This window comes from Myxine glutinosa, chromosome 8 (assembly GCF_964187855.1).
Source record: "Myxine glutinosa chromosome 8, kmMyxGlut1.1, whole genome shotgun sequence".
Taxonomy (NCBI): domain Eukaryota; kingdom Metazoa; phylum Chordata; class Myxini; order Myxiniformes; family Myxinidae; genus Myxine; species Myxine glutinosa.
In genome coordinates this window covers 104,887,835-104,908,188 of record NC_136268.1, presented here as the reverse complement: position 1 = coordinate 104,908,188, position 20,354 = coordinate 104,887,835, and the positions used below count along the sequence as shown (strand labels likewise).

The following is a 20,354-nucleotide window of genomic DNA, read 5'->3' as shown; positions in this document are numbered from 1 at the left end:
GTCTTGTGCGTCCTGCAGGAATATTTGGGGGACAGAGCACAGAGAGAGCTGGGGGAGCAAGGCCGGAGAGGAGTCGGTAGAAGACAGAAAGACCACTTACCTGCCTGCGGTGAGTGAGTGAGTGAAAGGCCCTCGGAGTTAGCTTCATCGCTGGAGATTCCAATGATTCTGAAAGCTTTGGTTTCAACAGCGTGAAGCCGAGCTAGGTCGGCCAAGCAGTTGACCAACTTCTGTCTACTCATCCTAACTCTCTCTTCCTCATATGTGGTGATTTCAATTGTCACCATGCCAGTTGGCTGGGTGTGGGTACCGCTCTCACCAGCCATGGCTCCTCAGCAAAGGAATTCTGCGACTCACTGGGACTGACACAATCTGTCAATTTCCCGACCCCGATCTCAGTCAACGGAGCATCTTCTCTTCTGGACTTGGTTATGACGAACTTCCCTGAAAATGTCTGCTGCTCTTCTTCTGCTCCAATCGGCTCATCTGATCATGTGCTTGTTAAAGTGGACATCTCTCTGACCATTCTCAGGGAGCCTCCTCAGCGTCGACGAGTCTGGCATTTCACTCAGGCCAACTGGCACGGTCTTCAAGCAGCCATCAATCATCTGGACTTGTGTCCCATCTCTACCACCTCTGACATCAACTCATCCTGGTAATTCTTCCAAAGTAAATTGCTCTCTCTCATGCAAAGATTTATCCCATCTCGTCTTCAGTTGTCATACCCTTCCTCCCGTCCATGGTACACGGAATCTTGTGGTGAGGCTGTTGCCCAGAAACAACTTGCCTTCATCTCCTGGAAAGCAAATCCAACGGAAGGAAATCTCATTTCCTTTCACAAAGCCCGAAACAAGTGTGTGTCCACCCTCAGGAGAGCCAGGAAACAATATCTCTCCGTTCTCAAGACCGAACTTTCTTATCTGTCTCCCTCTTCCAAATCCTGGTGGCGTCTGGTCAAATCTGTTTCTGGTGTTTGTTCCCCCTCCATCCCCTCCCTTACCTCAAACGGCTACACAGCTGACTCCGCACGTGAAAAAGCTGAATGCCTCAACTCTGTGTTTGCCTCTAAATCTTGTGTCCCAAACCCATTCCTCTCGGTACCCACCGTACCCAGTCGTACCCAGCTGCTCCTGGACTCCGTGTCCTTTCCTCCTGACAAGGTGGAAAAGTTTCTGTCAACCCTCGACTCTGATTCTGCAACTGGACCTGACGACATCAGCCCACGGGTCCTAAAATCCTGTTCTTCCGCTCTTTCACTCCCTCTCTCTGTTCTCTTCACGCTCTCTTTTGCTCAAGGTCAACTGCCATCTGCTTGGAAATCAGCCAACATCACCGCTGTGCACAAAAAAAGGTGCAAAAACAGATCCTAGCAACTACAGACCAATCAGCCTTCTCCCAATTATCAGCAAAGTAATGGAATCCATCATTGCTTCGGAATTGAAATCTTTCCTCTTCTCCAATGGCTTGATCTCTGATCATCAATTTGGTTTCAGACCAGGTCACTCTACTCTGGACATGCTGCTTCTGCTGTCTCAACAATGGATGGAGGTCCTCAATGCCAAACAGGAAATTAGAGCTGTCTCCCTCGACACATCACGTGCCTTCGATACGGTCTGGCACCCTGCTCTGCTCACCAAACTCTCCTCCTTTGGTATCCATGGAAATCTCCACGCATGGCTGGCGGACTTCCTCTCTCGTCGTAGTCAACGTATGGCCCTGAATGGGTTTCTCTCATCTCCTCTTCCTGTTCAGGCTGGAGTTCCCCAAGGCAGTGTTCTGGGCCCTGTGCTTTTTCTGGTCTTCATCAATGATCTCTCTGACTCTCTTGAAAATCCTCTCTATCTCTTGGCTGATGACTCCACTCTCTGCCGCTCCATTCCTCATCCCTCAGATCGGCAGTCTGCAGCCTCCTCACTCTCTGCAGACCTGGACAAAATCACAGACTGGGCAAACAAGTGGAACATGTCTTTCAATCCTGACAAATCTCACACTCTTACGATGTCTCTCCGAAAAGACCGACTGGACAACCCTCCCATCTACTTTCTGAATAATCCTCTCCAAGAAGTTCTGTCACTCAAGCTTTTGGGTCTCACTATCTGCCATGATCTTTCCTGGGAAAACCACATTTCCAAGCTGACCTCCAAAGCCAGTCGCCGACTGGGCATCCTCCGTCGTGCGAAGTCCTTCCTTGGCACACCTGAGCTCCTCACCACATACAAGGCTTTCATCCGCAGCTCAATGGAATACTGCTCTCCCCTCTGGGCTGGTGCTCCTGCCTCACACCTAGCTCGTCTTCACGCTGTTGAAACCAAAGCATCCAGAATCATTGGAATCTCCCGCGATGACGCTATCTCCGAGGCCCTTTCACTTACTCACCGCAGGCAGGTTGGTGGTCTTTCCGTCTTCTACCGACTCCTCTCCGGCCTTGCTCCCCCAGCTCTCTCTGGGCTCTGTCCCCCCAAATATTCCTGCAGGTCGCACAAGATCTGCCTGCAACCCTCTTATGGTTAAACTGCCAAAATCAAGACTCTCTGCTCACCTTCACTCCTTCATTCCTCTTTTCTCCCACCTCTGGAACAAACTCCCTCACTCTCTTCAATCCCACTCCTCCTTCCAGGTCTTTAAAACGGCTGTTCACCACCATCTCTTATCTTCCCCAATCCAAAACCTTGATCTTTTCTACCCCCGCTAATTTCACCCCAAATCCACTTTTTTGAGGTGACTTTTGTCTTCTTTCCTGGAAGTCCTTGGTGTCCTTGCGTTTTATACCTATCCTGCCTCCCTCCAGGCCCTCTGCCTCCCACACATCTCCCGATGTCCCTGCCCTCAAATGTTGTGTTTGTGTGCTTCCTTCCCCTTCTCTCCCCATCTTGTCGACTGCTCCCATTTTTATATACTTGTTTGCTTGTTTGTTTGATTTGTTTGTTTGATAAATGTTAGCTCTTTCACGAGCCTCGACTCTGTATACAAAAAAAAAAAAAAAAAAAAAAAAAGGTGTGAGGCAGGAGCACCGGCCCATAGGGGAGAACAGTATTCCATTGAGCTGTGGATGAAAGCCTTGTATGTGGTGAGGAGCTCAGGTGTGCCAAGGAAGGACTTCGCACGACGGAGGATGCCCAGTCGGCAACTGGCTTTGGAGGCCAGTTTGGAAATGTGGTTTTCCCAGGAAAGATCCTAGCAGATAGTGAGACCCAAAAGCTTGAGCGACAGAACTTCTTGGAGAGGATTGTTGAGAAAGTAGATGGGAGGGTTGTCCAGTCGGTCTTTTCAGAGAGACATAGTAAGAGTGTGAGATTTGTCAGGATTGAAAGACATGTTCCACTTGTTTGACCAGTCTGTGATTTTGTCCAGGTCTTCAGAGAGTGAGGAGGCTGCAGACTGCCGATCTGAGGGAAGAGGAATGGAGCGGCAGAGAGTGGAGTCATCAGCAAAGAGATAGAGAGGATTTTCCAGAGAGTCGGAGAGATCATTGATAAAGACCAGAAAAAGCACAGGGCCCAGAACACTGCCTTGGGGAACTCCAGCCTGAAGAGGAAGGGGAGATGAGAGAAACCCATTCAGGGCCACACGTTGACTATGACCAGAGAGGAAGTCCGCAAGCCATGCGTGGAGATTTCCGTGGATACCATAGGAGGAGAGTTTGGTGAGCAGAGCTGGGTGCCAGACCATAACGAAGGCACGTGATATGTCAAGGGAGACAGCTCTGATTTCCTTTTTGGCATTGAGGACCTCCATCCATTGTTGAGACAGCAGAAGCAGCATGTCCAGAGTAGAATGACCTGGTCTGAATCCAAATTGATGATCGGAGATCAAGCCATTGGAGAAGAGGAAGGATTTGATATCCGAAGCAATGAAGGATTCCTTTACTTTGCTGATAATTGGGAGCAGGCTGATTGGTCTGTAGTTGCAAGGATCTGTTTTTGCACCTTTTTGTGTGAAGCGATAATGTTTGATGATTTACAAGATGCTGGCAGATGACCTTGAGCAAAAGAGAGGGTGAAAAGAACAGAGAGAGGGTGAGATAGAGTGGCAGAGCAGGATTTTAGGACCCGTGGGCTGATGCCATCTGGTCCAGTTGCAGAATCAGAGTCGAGGTTTGACAAAAACTTATCCACCTTGTCAGGAGAGAAGGACACAGAGTCCAGGTTCGACTGGGTTAGGTGGGAACAGAGAGAGATGGGTTTGGGACACAAGATTTTGAGGCAAACACAGAGTTGAGGCATTCGGCTTTGTCACGTGCGGTATCAACTGTGTAGCCATTTGAGGTAAGGGACGGGATGGAGGGGGAACAAACACCAGAAATGGATTTGACCAGACGCCACCAGAATTTGGAGGAAGGAGACAGGTTTGAGAGTTCATCCTTGAGTGTGGAGAGATAGTGCTTCCTGGCACTCCTGGGGTAGACACACTTGTTCCGAGCTTGGTGGAAGGAACTGAGATTGCCTTCAGTTGGATTAGCCTTCCAAGAGGCAAAGGCAAGTTGTTTCAGGGCAACTGCCTCACCACAAGATTCAGTGTACCACTGTACCATGGACGGGAGGAAGGGTAAGACAACTGAAGACGAGATGGGATAAATCTGTGCATGAGAGAGAGCAGTTTGCTTTGGAAGAATTCTCAGGAAGAATTGATGTCAGAGGCAGTAGAGATGGGAGACCAGTCCAAATGATTGATGGCTGCTTGAAGACCATGCCAGTCGGCCTGAGACAAATGCCAGACTCGTCGATGCTGAGGAGGCTCTCTGAGATGCTTTATATGATAATCCTGAAAAGACCGTCTGGACAACCCTCCCATCTACTTTCTGAACAATCCTCTCCAACAAGTTCTGTCACTCAAGCTTTTGGGTATCACTGTCTGCCATGATCTTTCCTGGGAAAACCATAGTTCCAAGCTGGCCTCCAAAGCCATGTCGCCGACTGGGCACCCTCCGTCGTGCAAAGTCCTTCCTTGGCACACCTGAGCTCCTCACCACATACAAAGCTTTCATCTGCAGCTCAATGGAATACTGCTCTCCCCTGTGGGCTAGTGCTCCTGCCTCGCACCTCGCTCGGCTTCACGCGGTTGAAACCAAAACTTTCAGAATCATTGGAATCTCCTGCGATGAAGCTGATTCTGAGGGACTTTCACTCACTCACTGCAGGAAGGTAGGTCATCTTTCTGTCTTCTACCGACTCCTCTCTGGCCTTGCTCCTCCTGCTCTGTCTGTGCTCTGTCCCCCAAATATTCCTGCAGCATGCACAAGATCTGCCAGTAACCCTCTTATGGTTAAACTGCCAAATCAAGACTCTCTGCTCACCTTCACTCCTTCCTTCCTCTTTTCCCCTGCCTCTGGAACAAACTCCCACACTCTCTTAAATCCCACTCCTCCCTCCAGGTCTTTCAAACAGCTGTTCACCACCATCTCTTATCTTCCCCCATCCAAAACCGTTATCTTCTCAACCCCCATAAAAACACCCAAAATCTGCCTCTTTCAATACCCAACTTCTTTCCTGAAATTCCTAATTAGGTTTACTCTCCATGAAATGGAGAGTAACCTATTATTACTGCTAGAGTTTTTCTTATTATTATTCTTCCGCCCTATTTTGCACCTCCGAAAAATTCATAATTAATGTTCTCAGCAACCGCTGGTCGGATTGACAGGAAATTTTCATCCAATGATCGTCTCGGCTCCTATAATTTTTTTATGCTAATTATGACGTCATAGGTCACGTGGTGTGGGCGCCATCTTGTAAAACAAATTCAACTTTTCCCCTCTGTATCTCCGAAACGGCTCAATGGAAAAATTTGAGGAATGGCTCATTCTAAAGAACTCTTCAATGGGAACAAAAGACATGTGTATCGAGTATATTAAAAATGCTAACGTTAAGAGGTTAGAATTCGTCAAACAAAAAATTTTCTCCCCCGAAAATGGGATTTTTTTCCCAGATGCTTAGTTTAAAAAAACTCAGATTGCAAAAAATTTCGAAGTCATACTTCACATGGTTCGGCCGCCATCTTGTTTTCGTGAAAAAAACACAAAAACCCCTTTTTCTCCACAACAGCTGAACGGATCGAGCCCAAACTTGGCATGCATATTCGCATACCCATGACGAACAAAAAGTCAGTGAGCACGACATCATCCGACACATGGTTTCAGAGTTATGACGTTTTAAAGCTCAAACTAGAAATGGTATCACCTCCATAATTTGTGGAGATATCGAGTGAAAACTTTACACAAATGTTCCTCATGGGGGGATGTTTCAATGTTACTTGAGACGTTTTGATAAGTCACATGGTTTGGCCGCAATAAATAATAGAATTTAAATTTTAAAAAGCTTGTAACTCTTGAACCACTGCATGGATCGACTTGAATTTTTAATGCAATGCAGCACGCATCAATCGGAAGACGTCTGCAAAATTTCAAGATGATTGGATGTACGGTCTGGAAACTAGAAGTTGTTATTGCCTGAAGAAATAGAACCACAACACTTTTTTTGACCAGGCCATGTGACATAACCACCTCACGAGCTAAGGGTAGCTCGAAATTAAATTGTCTTCGGATTTGGCAGTCGCTCGAGGGTGTTAACATTCGAATGCAACAAATCTGGGCAAATTCTGATGAATTTTCGTAAAACTACACAATATTGTCATTTACATTGGAAAATAACATTGTAAAACTCTCCGCCACCTCGGCTTATTTCTCGCTCTGAAGTTCATCCTGTCTTCAATTTTAAGGAGAAAGAGAGGTATCTGCAAGCAATGGTGACCTTTATTTGGTGGAAATCCGATGAAAAATGACGAAGTTATTCAAAATCTAACATTTTAAATGGATCGCATTTCCAAAGTGAATTCTTCCTCATGTAAAATATCCATGTGTGCAGGCAGACCTTGCGGCGTCAATTTTGCTCCTATTTCAAATCGGATTTCGATTGTCGTATTGCCTCGGATGAGTTAACAAAATACCACAACAAATTTGGTGACAATCATGAAAAATTTGACCAGGTTCGATCGATGGGATACTTCGTTCTTACGCTGACATACGGCACGGGCCACGGATGACGTCATGCCATGGCATGACGTTCTTCCACGGGTGGCAGATATCGTTAATTAAACGAAAATATTTTTAAAAATGGATGGGGTGGGGGATGTGTGTGTGTGTTTGTGTGGAGGGGTGTGCGTGTGGGGGGAGGGGTGTGGGGGTGTTGTGTGTGTGTGTGTGTGTGTGTGTGTGTGTGTGTGTGTGTGTGTGTGTGTGTGTGTGTGTGTGTGTGTGTGTGTGTGTGTGTGTGTGTGTGTGTGAAAGAGAGGGATAGAATTGTGAGGAACAGAAATGAAAAAACGAGATGTGTGTGTGTGTGTGTGGGTGGGTGTGTGTGTGTGTGTATGTGTGTGTGTGTGTGTGTGTGTGTGTGTGTGTGCATGTGTGGGGATGTGTGGGGATGTGTGTGTGTGAGGATGTGTGTGTGGGTGTGTGGGGGGGGGGGTGGATATGGGTGTGTTGGGGGGGGGGGTGTGCGTGTGGAGGAGGGGGGGTTGGATGTGTGGGGGGAGGGGGGATGTGTGCATGTGTTTGTGTGTGTTTTAGGGGTGGGGGGATACGTGTGTGTGTGTGTGTGTGTGTGTTAGGGGTGGGGGGTGGGGGTATGTGTGCGTGTGTTTGTGTGGGTGTGTGTGTGCATGTGTGGTGGGGGGAGGGTGTGTGTGTGGGGGGGGGGGGGGGTCTGTGTATGTGTGTGTGTGTTTGTGTGTGTATGCATGTGGGGATGTGCATGTGTGTGGATGTGGGGATGTGCATGTGTGTGGATGTGTTTGTGGGTGTGTGGGTGGGGGGGGGGGGGGTGGATATGTGTGCATGTTTGGGTGGGGTGGTTGGGGTGTGCGTGTGGAGGAGGGGGGGTTGGATGTGTGTGTGTATGTGTATGTGTGGGGGGAGGGGCGATGTGTGCATGTGTTTGTGTGTGTGTTAGGGGTGGGGGGATACGTGTGTGTGTGTGTGTGTGTGTGTGTGTGTGTGTGTGTGTGTGTGTGTGTGTGTGTTGGGGGTGGGGGGATGTGTGCATGTGTTTATGTGTGTGTATGTGGGTGGGGGGTAGGGGGAATGTGGTGTGTGTGTGGGGATGTGTGTGTGTGGGTGGGGGGGGGGGGGTTGGTGTGTGCGTGTGTGTGTGTGTTAGGGGTGGGGGGGGTGTGGGTATGTGTGCGTGTGTTTGTGTGTGTGTGTCTGTGAATGAAAGAGAGGGATAAAATTGTGAGGAACAGAAATGAAAAAACGAGATGTGTGTGTGTGTGTGTGTGTGTGTGTGTGTGTGTGTGTGTGTGTGTTGGGGGTGGTGTGTGTGTGTGTGTTGGGGGCGGTGTGTGTGTGTGTGTGTAGGGGGGGTGGGGGTGTGTGTGGGGGTGGAGGGATGTGTGTGTGTAGGTATGGGGGGGGGGGGGTTGGTGTGTGTGTGTGTGTGTGTGTGTTTGGAAGGGTGTGGGTGGGGGTAGGGGGGATGTGTGTGTGTGTGTGTGTGTGTGTGTGTCGGGGTTGTATCCAAGGGGGTTGTGTCAAAGCATGTCCAATGAAAGTGTGGTTGTATGAAAAGTGGGGTTGTATCAAAAGTGGGTGCGAGTAAACCGGTCATCACTGCCAGCAGTTTTAAAGTGGCAGTTCTAGTTAATAGTGAAATTCCTAGTAGTGTTCATTTGCTTTATACCGTGTACCCCTCCCTCCTCTCCCAGCCCTCTCCCTTCCAAAGATCTACCGACATCCTTGTTCTCTACTGTTGTGTTTGTGTGCTTCCGTCTCCCTCTCCCTCTTGTCTCCCGCTCCCTTCATTGTATGTTTTATGTGTCTGTGCATGTTTTCATGTTCAATGTGTTAGCTCTTACACGAGCCTCGATTCTGTATACAAAAAACAAAAAAAAGCATTTCTAATGTATGTATGTATGTATGTATGTATGGCTATACATACATATATACATATAATTGCCTTATTTCATATCGTAACAACAGAGGTTGTATGTTTGTGAGAACAACTGGGTCAGGATGATTGTGGGAGGGAAGAGGGTAGATTGAAGGAGGATGGATGATCGGAGGGAGGGGGTTGCTGTGCAGATGAGCTTCATGGGGGATTGGTAAAATGCCAGTTGAAGTGGGCTGGACACTTGGTGTGGATGCAAGAAGAGAGAATGGCAAAGAGATCGGATAAGTTGAGGGAGCAAAGTAGGAGGAAAAGAGGTAGACCAAGGTTGAGATGGGAAGATTGTGTGAGGAGGGATATCAACAAGGTGGGGTGGTTGGAAGGTGGAGAGAGAGAGATGACTGAGGATAGAGGGAAGTGGAGGAGTATTCTGGTCAAGGCTGGGCAGAAGCTTGGTACTGTTGGACTTCACCCCTCATAAAGGGAAGAGAAGAAGAAGGTGGTAGTGCCCAGGGTCAGGTCATAGGTGCAAGGAAACCCCCACCCCTTCTTGTGAGGGCGGTGGAGACGACTAGCCAATTCCAGTACATATAAATAACAGTGCTGACAGGATGGCTTAGAGGTACACACACTCACCTGTAAACCGTCCAGCCTGGGTTTCAATCCCAACCCAGCTATAAGCTGTCATCCTGGTGTTTTGCAGGCAGTGTGATTCATCAATGTGTTTGCCAACCTAAACTGGACATCCAGTCTGCTGGCAATAGTTGGTGGATGTTAGAGATCCCATGGTGTCCTTCGCAAAGAGTATGTGAACTATCGCCGGCATCCTGACCCATTTCCAAATTCCTACCCTAACTATTGCTCGAAGAAGGATGGCAAACAGACCAGAAAAAATAATTAGTGGTTGAATTCAGTGACTTGATATGAAAATCTTCTTCAAAATTTTAAGTCAATTATATGAAAATTGTCGATTTTTAAAATTCCGCCTATGTTAACCTTTTGATTTCTAATTTTAATTGGTAGTTGAATTAAGTGACCTGATATGCAAATCCTCTTCAAATTCTAAGTCAATCGGATGAAAATCGAGGATTTTAGAAAATTGACTGAAGCTGTTGACCTTTTGACCTCAAAAGCAATAGGCTTCTTTCTTAAGACCAACCATTTGGTGAAGACCATTTGGTGAAGTTTCGTGAAGATCGGTATAAAAGTGTGACCTGCAGGCAATTGACATTCAGCCAAACAGACATGCACGTGACCAACCAATATACTTGAAAAATCTTCCATTTTCGCAACTAACAAACGGACCCAAATGCAAGACCCTCTCCTCTGGCGAGGGTAATTAGAAGATATGGTACAAAATGTGAATAAACATTAGCCAAATACACCCCTTCCTGTACAGTACAGTGCCACTTCCACACATGTGGTTTACATTAACTTGGAGGCATTTGAATGCAAGAAGTGTGGTGGCATGGGCAGGCGGTAATAGTTGGGGGTGGGGGGGAGAGGGGGAAGGTGGGGGAGAGAGAGCTAAGAGGTTAGGTTAGAGCTATGTTTGTATTCACATGATACAGGACACACGAATAACAGTGGGTCAGCACAACAAACAGCTGTGGGAAAAAGAACCTGTTTCTGCAGACATGTTTCAATTGGCTCTGTTTGACTCTTGAAGCGTGGAAGCTGACAGCAGGATGTTTGAACATTTCCAGTTGAATTGGTAATGTCTTTCTTCAGTTTGGGATATACCTATCAACAACTTGTTCATTTGCTTCATCCAAGATGATAATGGTTTCCAGCGGCGTTGTACGCAGCAGAGAGTGACCGTTGGCTGACTCACCAACTGATGACTGGCTTTTCTTCTCCCCTTCTCCTTTTCTCTCTGCTTTCCCATTTATATATATATTTAGAGACAAAACATTTGCTAAAACGCCTCTGTTTACCAATCAGTCATAATTACTAAGATGATTTACATATCCGTAAGTAACCGGAGATTTCCTATGTCCAAGCAATCTTTCAAACCTGGCTTAAAGTCTCATTACACGTTACAACAAGAAAAAGAGCAATCAGAGATTGCAAACCCTTGCCAGGATGTATTTTCAGTGGTTTTTAAGGTTTTTGTGTTAAAACAAATATGGCGGCCGAACCACCTGACCGATGACATCATCATTATGTTTTTTCTAAACTAATTTATTCCTAGATTATGCTCAAGAAATTTCATCTTGATCGGATGAAGTTTTGTACTTGTCGAATTATGACGTCATAATGGAGGCACCTATGACATCATCATTAAAATATTTTATTCCCCATGGAGAGTTCTTTACAATGAGCCATGTCTCAATTTTTTCTATACAGCACTTTCGGAGATATAGAGGTGCAAAGTTTTTCGGTTTTTCCAAGATGGCGGCCGAACCACATGACCGATGACGTCATCATTGTTTTTTTTTCTCCACCAATTTATGCCGACATGGCGCTCAATAAATTTCATCTTGATTGGATGAAGTTTTGTACTTGTCCAATTATGACGTCATGATGGAAGCACCAATGACATCATCATTAACATATTTTATTCCCCATGGAGAGTTCTTTACAATGATCCATGTCTCAATTTTTTCTATTCAGCGCTTTTCGAGATATAGAGGTGCAAATTTTTCGATTTTCCCAAGATGGCGGCTGAACCACGCGACCTATGACGTCATAATTATCATTAAAAATTATATCGGTGGAGTTGCACCTGCGGTGAAAATTTCTTGTCGATCGGACCAACGATTGCAGAGAAAATCATATTTGTTCTTTGCGGACAAACAGACAAACAAACAAACGGACTCAAATGCAATACCCTCTCCTCTGGCGAGGGTAACTAGTCAGATTGACTCAACTCAACTTTTGGAATAAACATTGCACGTCAATAAATATTACGCAGTCGTATGTTAAAAAAGACAACAATAATTTGTCTCATATTGAAACATACAATTAGGCATACAAGCTTAAACAATGCATTGAACACAATACATTGCCTAAGTCTCGAAATAATTTGTGATAAGAGGCCGCAATCAATCACAGCAGCGTGTATTGTCAAAAATAAACAAACGAAGGGGGAAGGGGGGTAGGTTTGATGTTGAGGTTTTGGTTTGGTGACCAAGCTCGTGAAGCGAAAAGCAGGGTTAGGCATTCGGTTACGAATGTGTGGCGTGCGTACATGCGTGTCTGCATTTTTTAAATTAACTTTCTCGGCAACCGTTGGTCCGATTGTCACTAGATTTTACCATAGGAGCGCCTCAGCCTGTAGCATTTTCTATTCATAATTATGACGTCATAGGTCACATGTTACGGACACCACCATCTTGGAAAAAACGTCACACTTCTACATTCCGAAACCGCTCAATGGAAAAAATTGAAACAAAGCTCATTGTCAAGTACTCCCCATGGGGAATAAGATATGTCAATGATGATGTTATCGCTGCCATCATTATGACGTCATAACCCGACAAGTACAACTCTTGATCTGATCAGTATGAAAAAAAAATTCTGCAATTGTTAGTCCGATGGACACGAAATTTTGACCATATGAGCACCTTCTCCTGTAGAATGTTTTAATGATAATTATGATATAGGTCACGTGGTACAGGCACCATCTTGGAAAAACCAAAAAACCATTGCACCTCAATATCTCGAAAACCGCTCCGAGGAAAAAAAATTGAAACATGGCTCATTGGCAAGTACTCCCCATGGGAAATAAGTGTTGTTAACGATGATGTCATTGGTGCCTTAATTATGATGTCATAATTTGACAGGGACAACGCTTGGTCTGATCAGTTTGAAATTTGTCGGGCGTGATCTTGAATTTATGATGTCATCGGTCACGTGGTCTGGCAGCCACATTGGATCAAAGGAAAACCCCTTCAAAAACAGAAGAGTCGGCTCGCACTGAGTTGACTATGCAGGGTAAGTATTCTATGAATACCATCTAGTTTAGGAAGAAGTTAGTGAGATCTGACTGGTTCACTCTTCTGGTTCTTACGTCAACATAGCCATCAGTGTTTTTTGTTTTTCTGGTCATGAAAATGCAAAGCCTCGTGCTGGACATGGATCTTTAGGGAATTCCCTGATGAAAGTGTTGGTCAGTGATCACTTATCACAACTGACCTTGACTGTGGTGATACTGTAGTGCCAGATGCGAGTGTCTCCAATATTTTTGGATCAAATACACTCAGACGCAGTAAAAGTTTTTTACAAGATCGATGTGAGAATGTTCCTAATCTTTACGTGATGTAACTTAGCATGAGCATGGGGCCCTTGGTCTGTCGGTGTCTGTAAACCTGCTGCCCTCCATTGTTTGGCTCCAACATAAGCCTCGATTTTTGTTTTAAAAGAATGGAATACACAGTATGAGCAAGATCAGTAACCTATGATCCCTGATAACCATTCCTCTCCTCCCATCACTAGAACATTGTCCCAATGCTCGGTGGAGGCAAGTCTCATGGATGACAACCGCAACGAGGCCTGGTTTCAAGATGGCTTCCCAGGGGGCAAGCGCATCCGGGTCAGTCTACTCACTTCCTGATGCTTGGAGAATTAGGAAAAAAAAACTTAAGAAAACGAAAGAAAAAAGAAACTTTTACTATTTGCTTAACGATGAGGTTTTGCATAACGATTAGAACAATATTTGAAGGAATTTCGTTGTGGATTTCCACACTGATCTACAGATGAAACCTGACCCATTATTGGAATATCAGGACCGACTGCTATTGATCATGGATCACAGCCCTCAAATAATTAATTATTGTATCCATTCATTTTTCATTTCCTAATAGCTAGACGAGCAATTGATCTTGTCGGATGCCGAAGAGCCGGTGGATCATCGTCCTTGGACGCAGCAGCACCTGGAAGCCGCTGATCTACGAAATGCTCCGGCTCTTGCATTGACTCCACCACAGGGTGACACAGATGACTGTATGGACGTCAATGTACGTGGACCTGGTATGTAAACAGTTACAGACAGACAAGCATCTACATTTCTCCTTTTTTTTTTCAAACAAAGGTTAAGGATAATGGAAGAGCATGGGAATGTTGATACAGCTGTGCAACAGAGATTGGGTTTACGTACAAGGTATGATGGAGAAATGGGGAAGGAACGAACACGCAGGCAGCAAATGTAGGGATCGGGACAAACAGACAGGACAAGGGAACCAACCGAATGGACTGAATAGATAAGGAACATGTGAGCAGACAGGAAAAGCTGATAAATGGGTAAACATGGGAAAGTGTGATCAGACGGGAGGGGAGAGTCAGAGAATATAAAATATTGCGAATAGAAACGGGATAATGTGAGATGGCGATGGCTCACCGTTTAAAGGAGTGGAGAGAAGAACATGATTGGACAGACTCCGTAAGTCTGGAATTGAGCAGTTAGCCTGGATTTGGGGAGGGTAACGAGGTATGGGTTGCTTTTTGAGGCAAAGGATATTTTGTTACCCTCCCCATGAGCTCTTTAGATTTTGAAGTCCTCCAACCTCATGGGAGTGACCAGAACTAGCAATTGCAGCACAAGTGTGGCTGACATGACAGCACAACTAGACATGACAGAGAGAAATGAATGGTCATGCAACAACGCAATTATTAACTAGAACGGGCACTCGGTAGAGCGCATACCTTCGCCGCAGCTACTGTTCTGTACTTGGTAAAAATACGATTTTGACCTTTTCGTGACCTTGACCTTGACCTTTGACCCGATTGCTCCCAAAATCTAATCAAATGTGTCCCGTATAATAACCAATCATCCCACCAAATTTCATGCAATTCGGTTGAATACTTTTTGAGTTATGCGAATAACATACACACACACACACACACAGACATACAAATAAATACACAGCGATCAAAACATAACCCTCCGCTTTTGCGAAGGTAAAAAACAAATGTCATGTTAGGTCACAAAATTTGCCCAAAATATACCGAAAAGATGACTAAAGTAATGTGGGGCAAAAATCTATTGACAAAGGCATGGTCACCAACTGGATAACGAACCGAAGCAAGAGAGTTTGGACAAACGCCTGGTGACAACAGTAAGGAACTGTCATGTGATACTTTTGGCACTTCATTGTAACGAGGTGTCCAATGCACTGATTTGAGGTGTACGTATCGCTGTTAATGTAACGTAGTGGACGATTGTGCTAAAACACTCAACACGACACATTGTAGCTAACATCACGTACCACCTTCTAATCTTTCAGATGGCTTCACGCCTCTCATGGTCGCATCGTTCCATGGCGGGGGCCTCGACACCGGCACGGGAGCGGATGATGATGGTGAGCCGTCCAATGAGGACGGTGACAGTGACGGATCTGCTAACATCATCACGGACCTCATCTGCCAAGGCGCGTCGCTGCACGCCCAGACAGACCGAACGGGCGAAGTGGCTCTCCATCTCGCTGCTCGTTATGCTCGTTCGGACGCAGCCAAGCGGCTTCTGGACGCGGGAGCAGATGCCAATCTCACGGACTACATGGGCCGCTCGCCATTGCATGCAGCTGTTTCGGCAGATGCTCAAGGTGTTTTTCAGGTGAGAGCACAAGCATTGATGCAGGTGTTACAGGCCAAATAGCAACTTTGTGGGGGGGGGGGGGAGGGGAACATCATAGCTTGTCTTTTAACTAACCCTAACCTAAACCCTCATACGTAAGGAAAGTAAGAAACTTGGATTGTACGATTTGATAAAAATTACCTTGGTGTAATAGTCGGTAATTTGATTTAAAAAATTACCTCTCCTGGTGGTTGAACCACCTTGAATAAAAGGTAAAACTGACGTTTCGGGCTTTACTGTTCGTCGGAGCAAAAGAGAGAACAATGGGGGACAGAGGTTCAAACGGGGAGAGAACAATGGGGGGCAGAGATTCAAAAAGGGCCCAAGTGGATAGCAGATACGTTTGTTTCTTCTGTCTTTTATTATTCGATAATATGCACTTAGCATTATTCATATTTGGGGAGATCTGTAATTGATGCTGTTCATATTATGGTCTCATTGGGAGCCGTTCTTTCTGTACCGTTCACTTTGCCTAGATCCTGATTCGTAATCGTGCCACGGATGTGGACGCACGCATGCACGATGGAACAACCCCGTTGATGCTGGCTGCACGTCTTGCCGTTGAGGGTATGGTGGAGGAACTTATTGCCTGCCATGCCGACGTCAATGCTGTTGATGATCACGGTATGGAGATTTGACAATTGGTGCATTGCCCATATCTTGTAGTACTGGCACCAACCACCACCACAACCACCACCACACATCCAACATGTCCTTCCTCTTTCTCTGTGCAGGGAAGTCTGCTCTGCATTGGGCAGCTGCAGTGAACAACATTGAGGCAACAACAGCACTGCTAAAGAATGGAGCTAATAAGGACCTGCAGGACAACAAGGCAAGTGCATAGATCCTGGGTATAGCATTTCGATGAACAACCGACTACAAAACCTTGGTTGGTGTACTATTTCCAGGAAATGTTACTAAAACTGGGTGGTTATCCTTTCTTTCTTTTTAAAGGAGGAGACGCCATTGTTTCTGGCAGCGCGGGAGGGAAGCTATGAAGCAGCACAACTGTTGCTGGAGCATTTTGCCAACCGAGACATCACAGACCACATGGACCGACTTCCACGAGACGTGGCGCAAGAGCGACTACATCACGACATTGTCCGTTTGCTTGACGAGTTCAACTTGGTTCGGAGTCCTTCTGGAGGTGCAGAGGCCAACAGTGGTATGACGGCAGGTCTCTCCTCAACAGTGCCAGCCCAGTTAAGTAATGGAACGGGAACACCTCCATTTTCTAGCAACCAAAAATCTGGAAAGAAGGGTGGGCCACGTAGGCATGTGAAAGCGGAAGCTGGGACAGGTCGAGCGAAAAGGGGAGGAAAGAGAGCGGGGACAAGTACTGCTGCAGAGAGCAGTCGGCTGCTGGGCCTTGACGGCTCGGCTTCGCTTTCACCGGTAGATTCCGAGTCATCCAATGGTGCATTATCTCCAACAATGCTAACGTCAACATGTCAGGGAGCTCCATCTATTCTTTATTCCTCGATCGATTCAGGCCAGCCAGGGATGGTTGCGCATGGGCCTCGGCAACACCACTACCTTCACCCTCAGCAGCGGTTGGCTTCACCGCAGTCGACTGCTTACTGGCTCCAGTCACAATATGGTCCACAGCAAGTGCAGCTGCTACCACAAAGGCCAATGATAGTACAAAACCACTTTTTGCCAAACATACTACCTTCTACTGGTCTACAGGGCTACCCTGTCGGCAAACCGCTTGCTCACGAACATCACCTCCACCGCTTTGGGGGAAGTGGAACGTTCTTCATTCCAGCTCAAAGGCAACCGATACCCCCAGCGCATTTTATTCCACCCTCTTCTACTTCACATGGGCCACGTTTGCAGTTCTCGACAGCCCCAACCCGTTTATTGTCACCACCTCGAGAGGCTGAAGTGAAGGGCGAAGCAGCCGACGTCAACCATTTTCCAACCCCACCGACTCAGCGCGGAGATGGGACAGCTATCTGTAGGCCAGCCGTCCCCTTTCAGCAACTCCAGGCCCAAAACTTGCCCCTGACATCCGAACACCCTTACCTGACCCCATCTCCCGAGCAGTCGTCGTCTCCAGAGCAGTGGTCAAATGCTTCTCCAGCCGGTGGAATTGCAGACTGGTCTGAGAGTATTATAAGTCCATCCTTAAGGCAGGGACTTGGCTCGAGACCGGTAGATGTACCTGGCCAGCTAAGCATGCCAGTTTACATGTGAACTACAAATGCCAAACTCTAAAACGTTATTTTCCTCGTGCTCGTGGATGTTTACTCGTGGATACCCTCGGTGGAAGATTGTCTTATTAACTTTGTCTGTCAGCCGACAAACATGGCGGGGATTTTGCAGTGGGTTGACAAGGAGTGGTGAGGTGGTAAGTGGTGACGGGAAGTTTTCATTGGTGATGTCCATAACCTGTCGTGGTCCGTCGCTATCAAACCCCGTACGAGGGTGCCCGGCAGCCGGGAGAGGTACGCTTGGAGCCTAGCATTACGGATGCAGGACCTCAGCCATCTAAGATGAACATTGCAAGAGGTCTTGACCTTTCCACCCATCTCCGACTCACCCTCCCGCATGTGAAATTGTCGGTGCTACAGGCTCAGCACATACTCATAACGGTTTGTGTAAGTGATTAGTGGAATGGCAATTGGATGAGTGCAGGTTTTGTATAAAGGGGAGATGGGTTTTTATAACTATATATACCTTGTATGAGGTCGGGGTTATCCGTGGAAGTTCAGTTTAAGACTGGAGTTTTGGGCCTTTGAACTTTACAGCTTCGCAACATTCTGAATGCAAATCGTGGGCTCCTCCAAATGGCCAGAATGGAGGGTTTCTTGTTGCATGTGGAGCTGCTCGGCCCTTCCAGGTCACCAACGCTCAAGTCCTGCATGCTGCTGCATTCGGGACCTCGGACCGACGTTCCACCTCGTAAGAGTATTTATTAAAGATGAATTGGCTTTGTTTGAAGATGCGAAGTACCGTGTTAGAGAAGAATTTCCACGATGTCTAACGCCAAGTGCTTTGTCGTTTTTATCCTTCGAAATATTAATTCCAAGCTCGAAGCAGTGGACTTGACGAGACGATGACCCAATCTCTCCACTTGGTAATGTACTCCACTTGAATAAGTCTTAAATAATGCAGTCTTTTTTTTAAAAAATTACATTATTTTTTGAAATACATTTATAACTGTGTTTTGATGCCTTGTTTATAGCAATGTGCTATCTAGTTCAAACGAGGGAGTAATAACAGCCTTAAATTTGATGCAAGATGTTGCGCTTTTATTGTAATTCTGCAAATTTGTGTATTTTCTCAAGAAAAGATTTTTTTGTTTTTTGTCAGCATTTCCGCTGGCCTTTATTTTATTTTTTAAACCCTGCCCTGAAATAGTGTAGATTAACACCGATGCAAATATTTTGCGTTGGTTTAGGCCTAACAGTTTCACATGTTGCCTTATTAACCAAGCGCACGTCCCATTTACCGGGGACGTCGCGCGCAGAGGGATTAGCACTAACACGTGACCCCGTGTGTCAAAGGGTGCACATCAACTCCGTTGTGGGCAATTTGAGGCTCACATGGAGAACATACTGTATATGGAAAAACGGCTTCCCATTAACCACGTTGAGATATACACGGGTGGAATAACCAAAGGATCAAAAGATTGTAGTGCGCCACCTGGCACAATTTAGCAGAGTGAGAGTTGCGAGAACACCTGCACCACAAGGCTTTACGTGCCTGGGTTACCGTGGCAACGACGAACATGCCTCCAACGCGTAATGGTCCACTCCAATTTTGGTCGGTAGTGGGAAGGCAGCTTGTGTCACGTGAGCGCCATGACTGACCACCGGCACACCTACAGACAGGCCGCTCACACCGATGTCTTTGCGTTAACCAAATTAATCTCGAGATCTAGTGTCCTGTACACACACCAGCACAGTACCCAATTGGTCCAGTCATTTGGCTCAAATAGTATTGTTGTAACAGGCCCTTCCGTTGTGAATAATAGAAAGCCGTTTTAAGAATCCTTGCATTAAATGTTTTATTATTATAGTTTTGCAGGACAAATAACTAGAATGTTTCTTTTTGTACGCCTCACTGTCGTAATAAAATTTTTATCTACAACCAAACGGGCCATCTTTGTTGTATGATTATCTCTCCTCTCTGTGTCTGTCTGTCTCTCTCTCTCACACACATTGTTATGACTTGAGAGATCATCGTACAAAAATATCGACCGTGTCAATGCCAAGTTCGTTCTGCAATTCATGTAAAATGATCAATTGCAATGGACTCTGAGCAGTCGAGCCTGGGTTTGAATCTCGGCCCAGCTACAAACTATCAATCCTGGTGTCCCACAATTAAGGCAAGGCATCAATGTATTTGTCGTCCAGTGGATGGACGTTAAACTGGGTACAGAGTCTGCCAAAATTAGTGTACATTAAAGATCCCATGGTGTCCTTTGCATAGAGTAGGCGAGCTATCGCCAGAAACATGGTCAAATTTTTAACCTACAGCAGCTCTGCTGCACGCCCTCAGCCAATGATGCTATTTGCAGCAATGTGCTGCATACGAAAGACCAACAAAAATAATGGTTCTGGGAGAATGTGTAATGCGTCTGGCCCTGCCCAGTGCTTGTTCCAAGTGTAATCTATCTATAATGCCAGCAATCTCTGTGTGTGTGTCTGTCTGTGTGTTTGTCTGTGACCGCTGTTTCTCGACAACCACGGGTCCGATATACTTGAAACTTGCCAGGTATATTGCTGGGGACCCGAGGATGTGCCTTTTCAAGGTTTGAAATTAATCGGACAAGTACCTACCGAGCTATGTCCAAAAAACGCTTCAACCAATCAGAGAGCAGCGAGCTATCACGTGTGCCGAACGTGGCGGGCACACTCTGCCTCGGATGGCACATTTGAGAGCGTATT

At 46.3% G+C, this 20,354-nt stretch overlaps 1 protein-coding gene across 1 annotated transcript in view; it reads left to right on the top strand.

Annotated features, from left to right (window-relative positions):
- LOC137418004 (neurogenic locus notch homolog protein 1-like) overlaps positions 1-19,559 on the top strand; it is an 84,453-nt gene extending 64,894 nt beyond the window's left edge. The window contains exons 30-35 of the mRNA XM_068103948.2: positions 13,320-13,416; positions 13,688-13,853; positions 15,107-15,435; positions 15,933-16,080; positions 16,191-16,288; positions 16,411-19,559. Of these exons, the coding sequence (XP_067960049.2) occupies positions 13,320-13,416; positions 13,688-13,853; positions 15,107-15,435; positions 15,933-16,080; positions 16,191-16,288; positions 16,411-17,655 (2,083 nt within the window). The 3' untranslated portion in view covers positions 17,656-19,559. The remainder of the gene's footprint in view (positions 1-13,319; positions 13,417-13,687; positions 13,854-15,106; positions 15,436-15,932; positions 16,081-16,190; positions 16,289-16,410) is intronic.
- Positions 19,560-20,354: the final 795 nt, after the last annotated feature.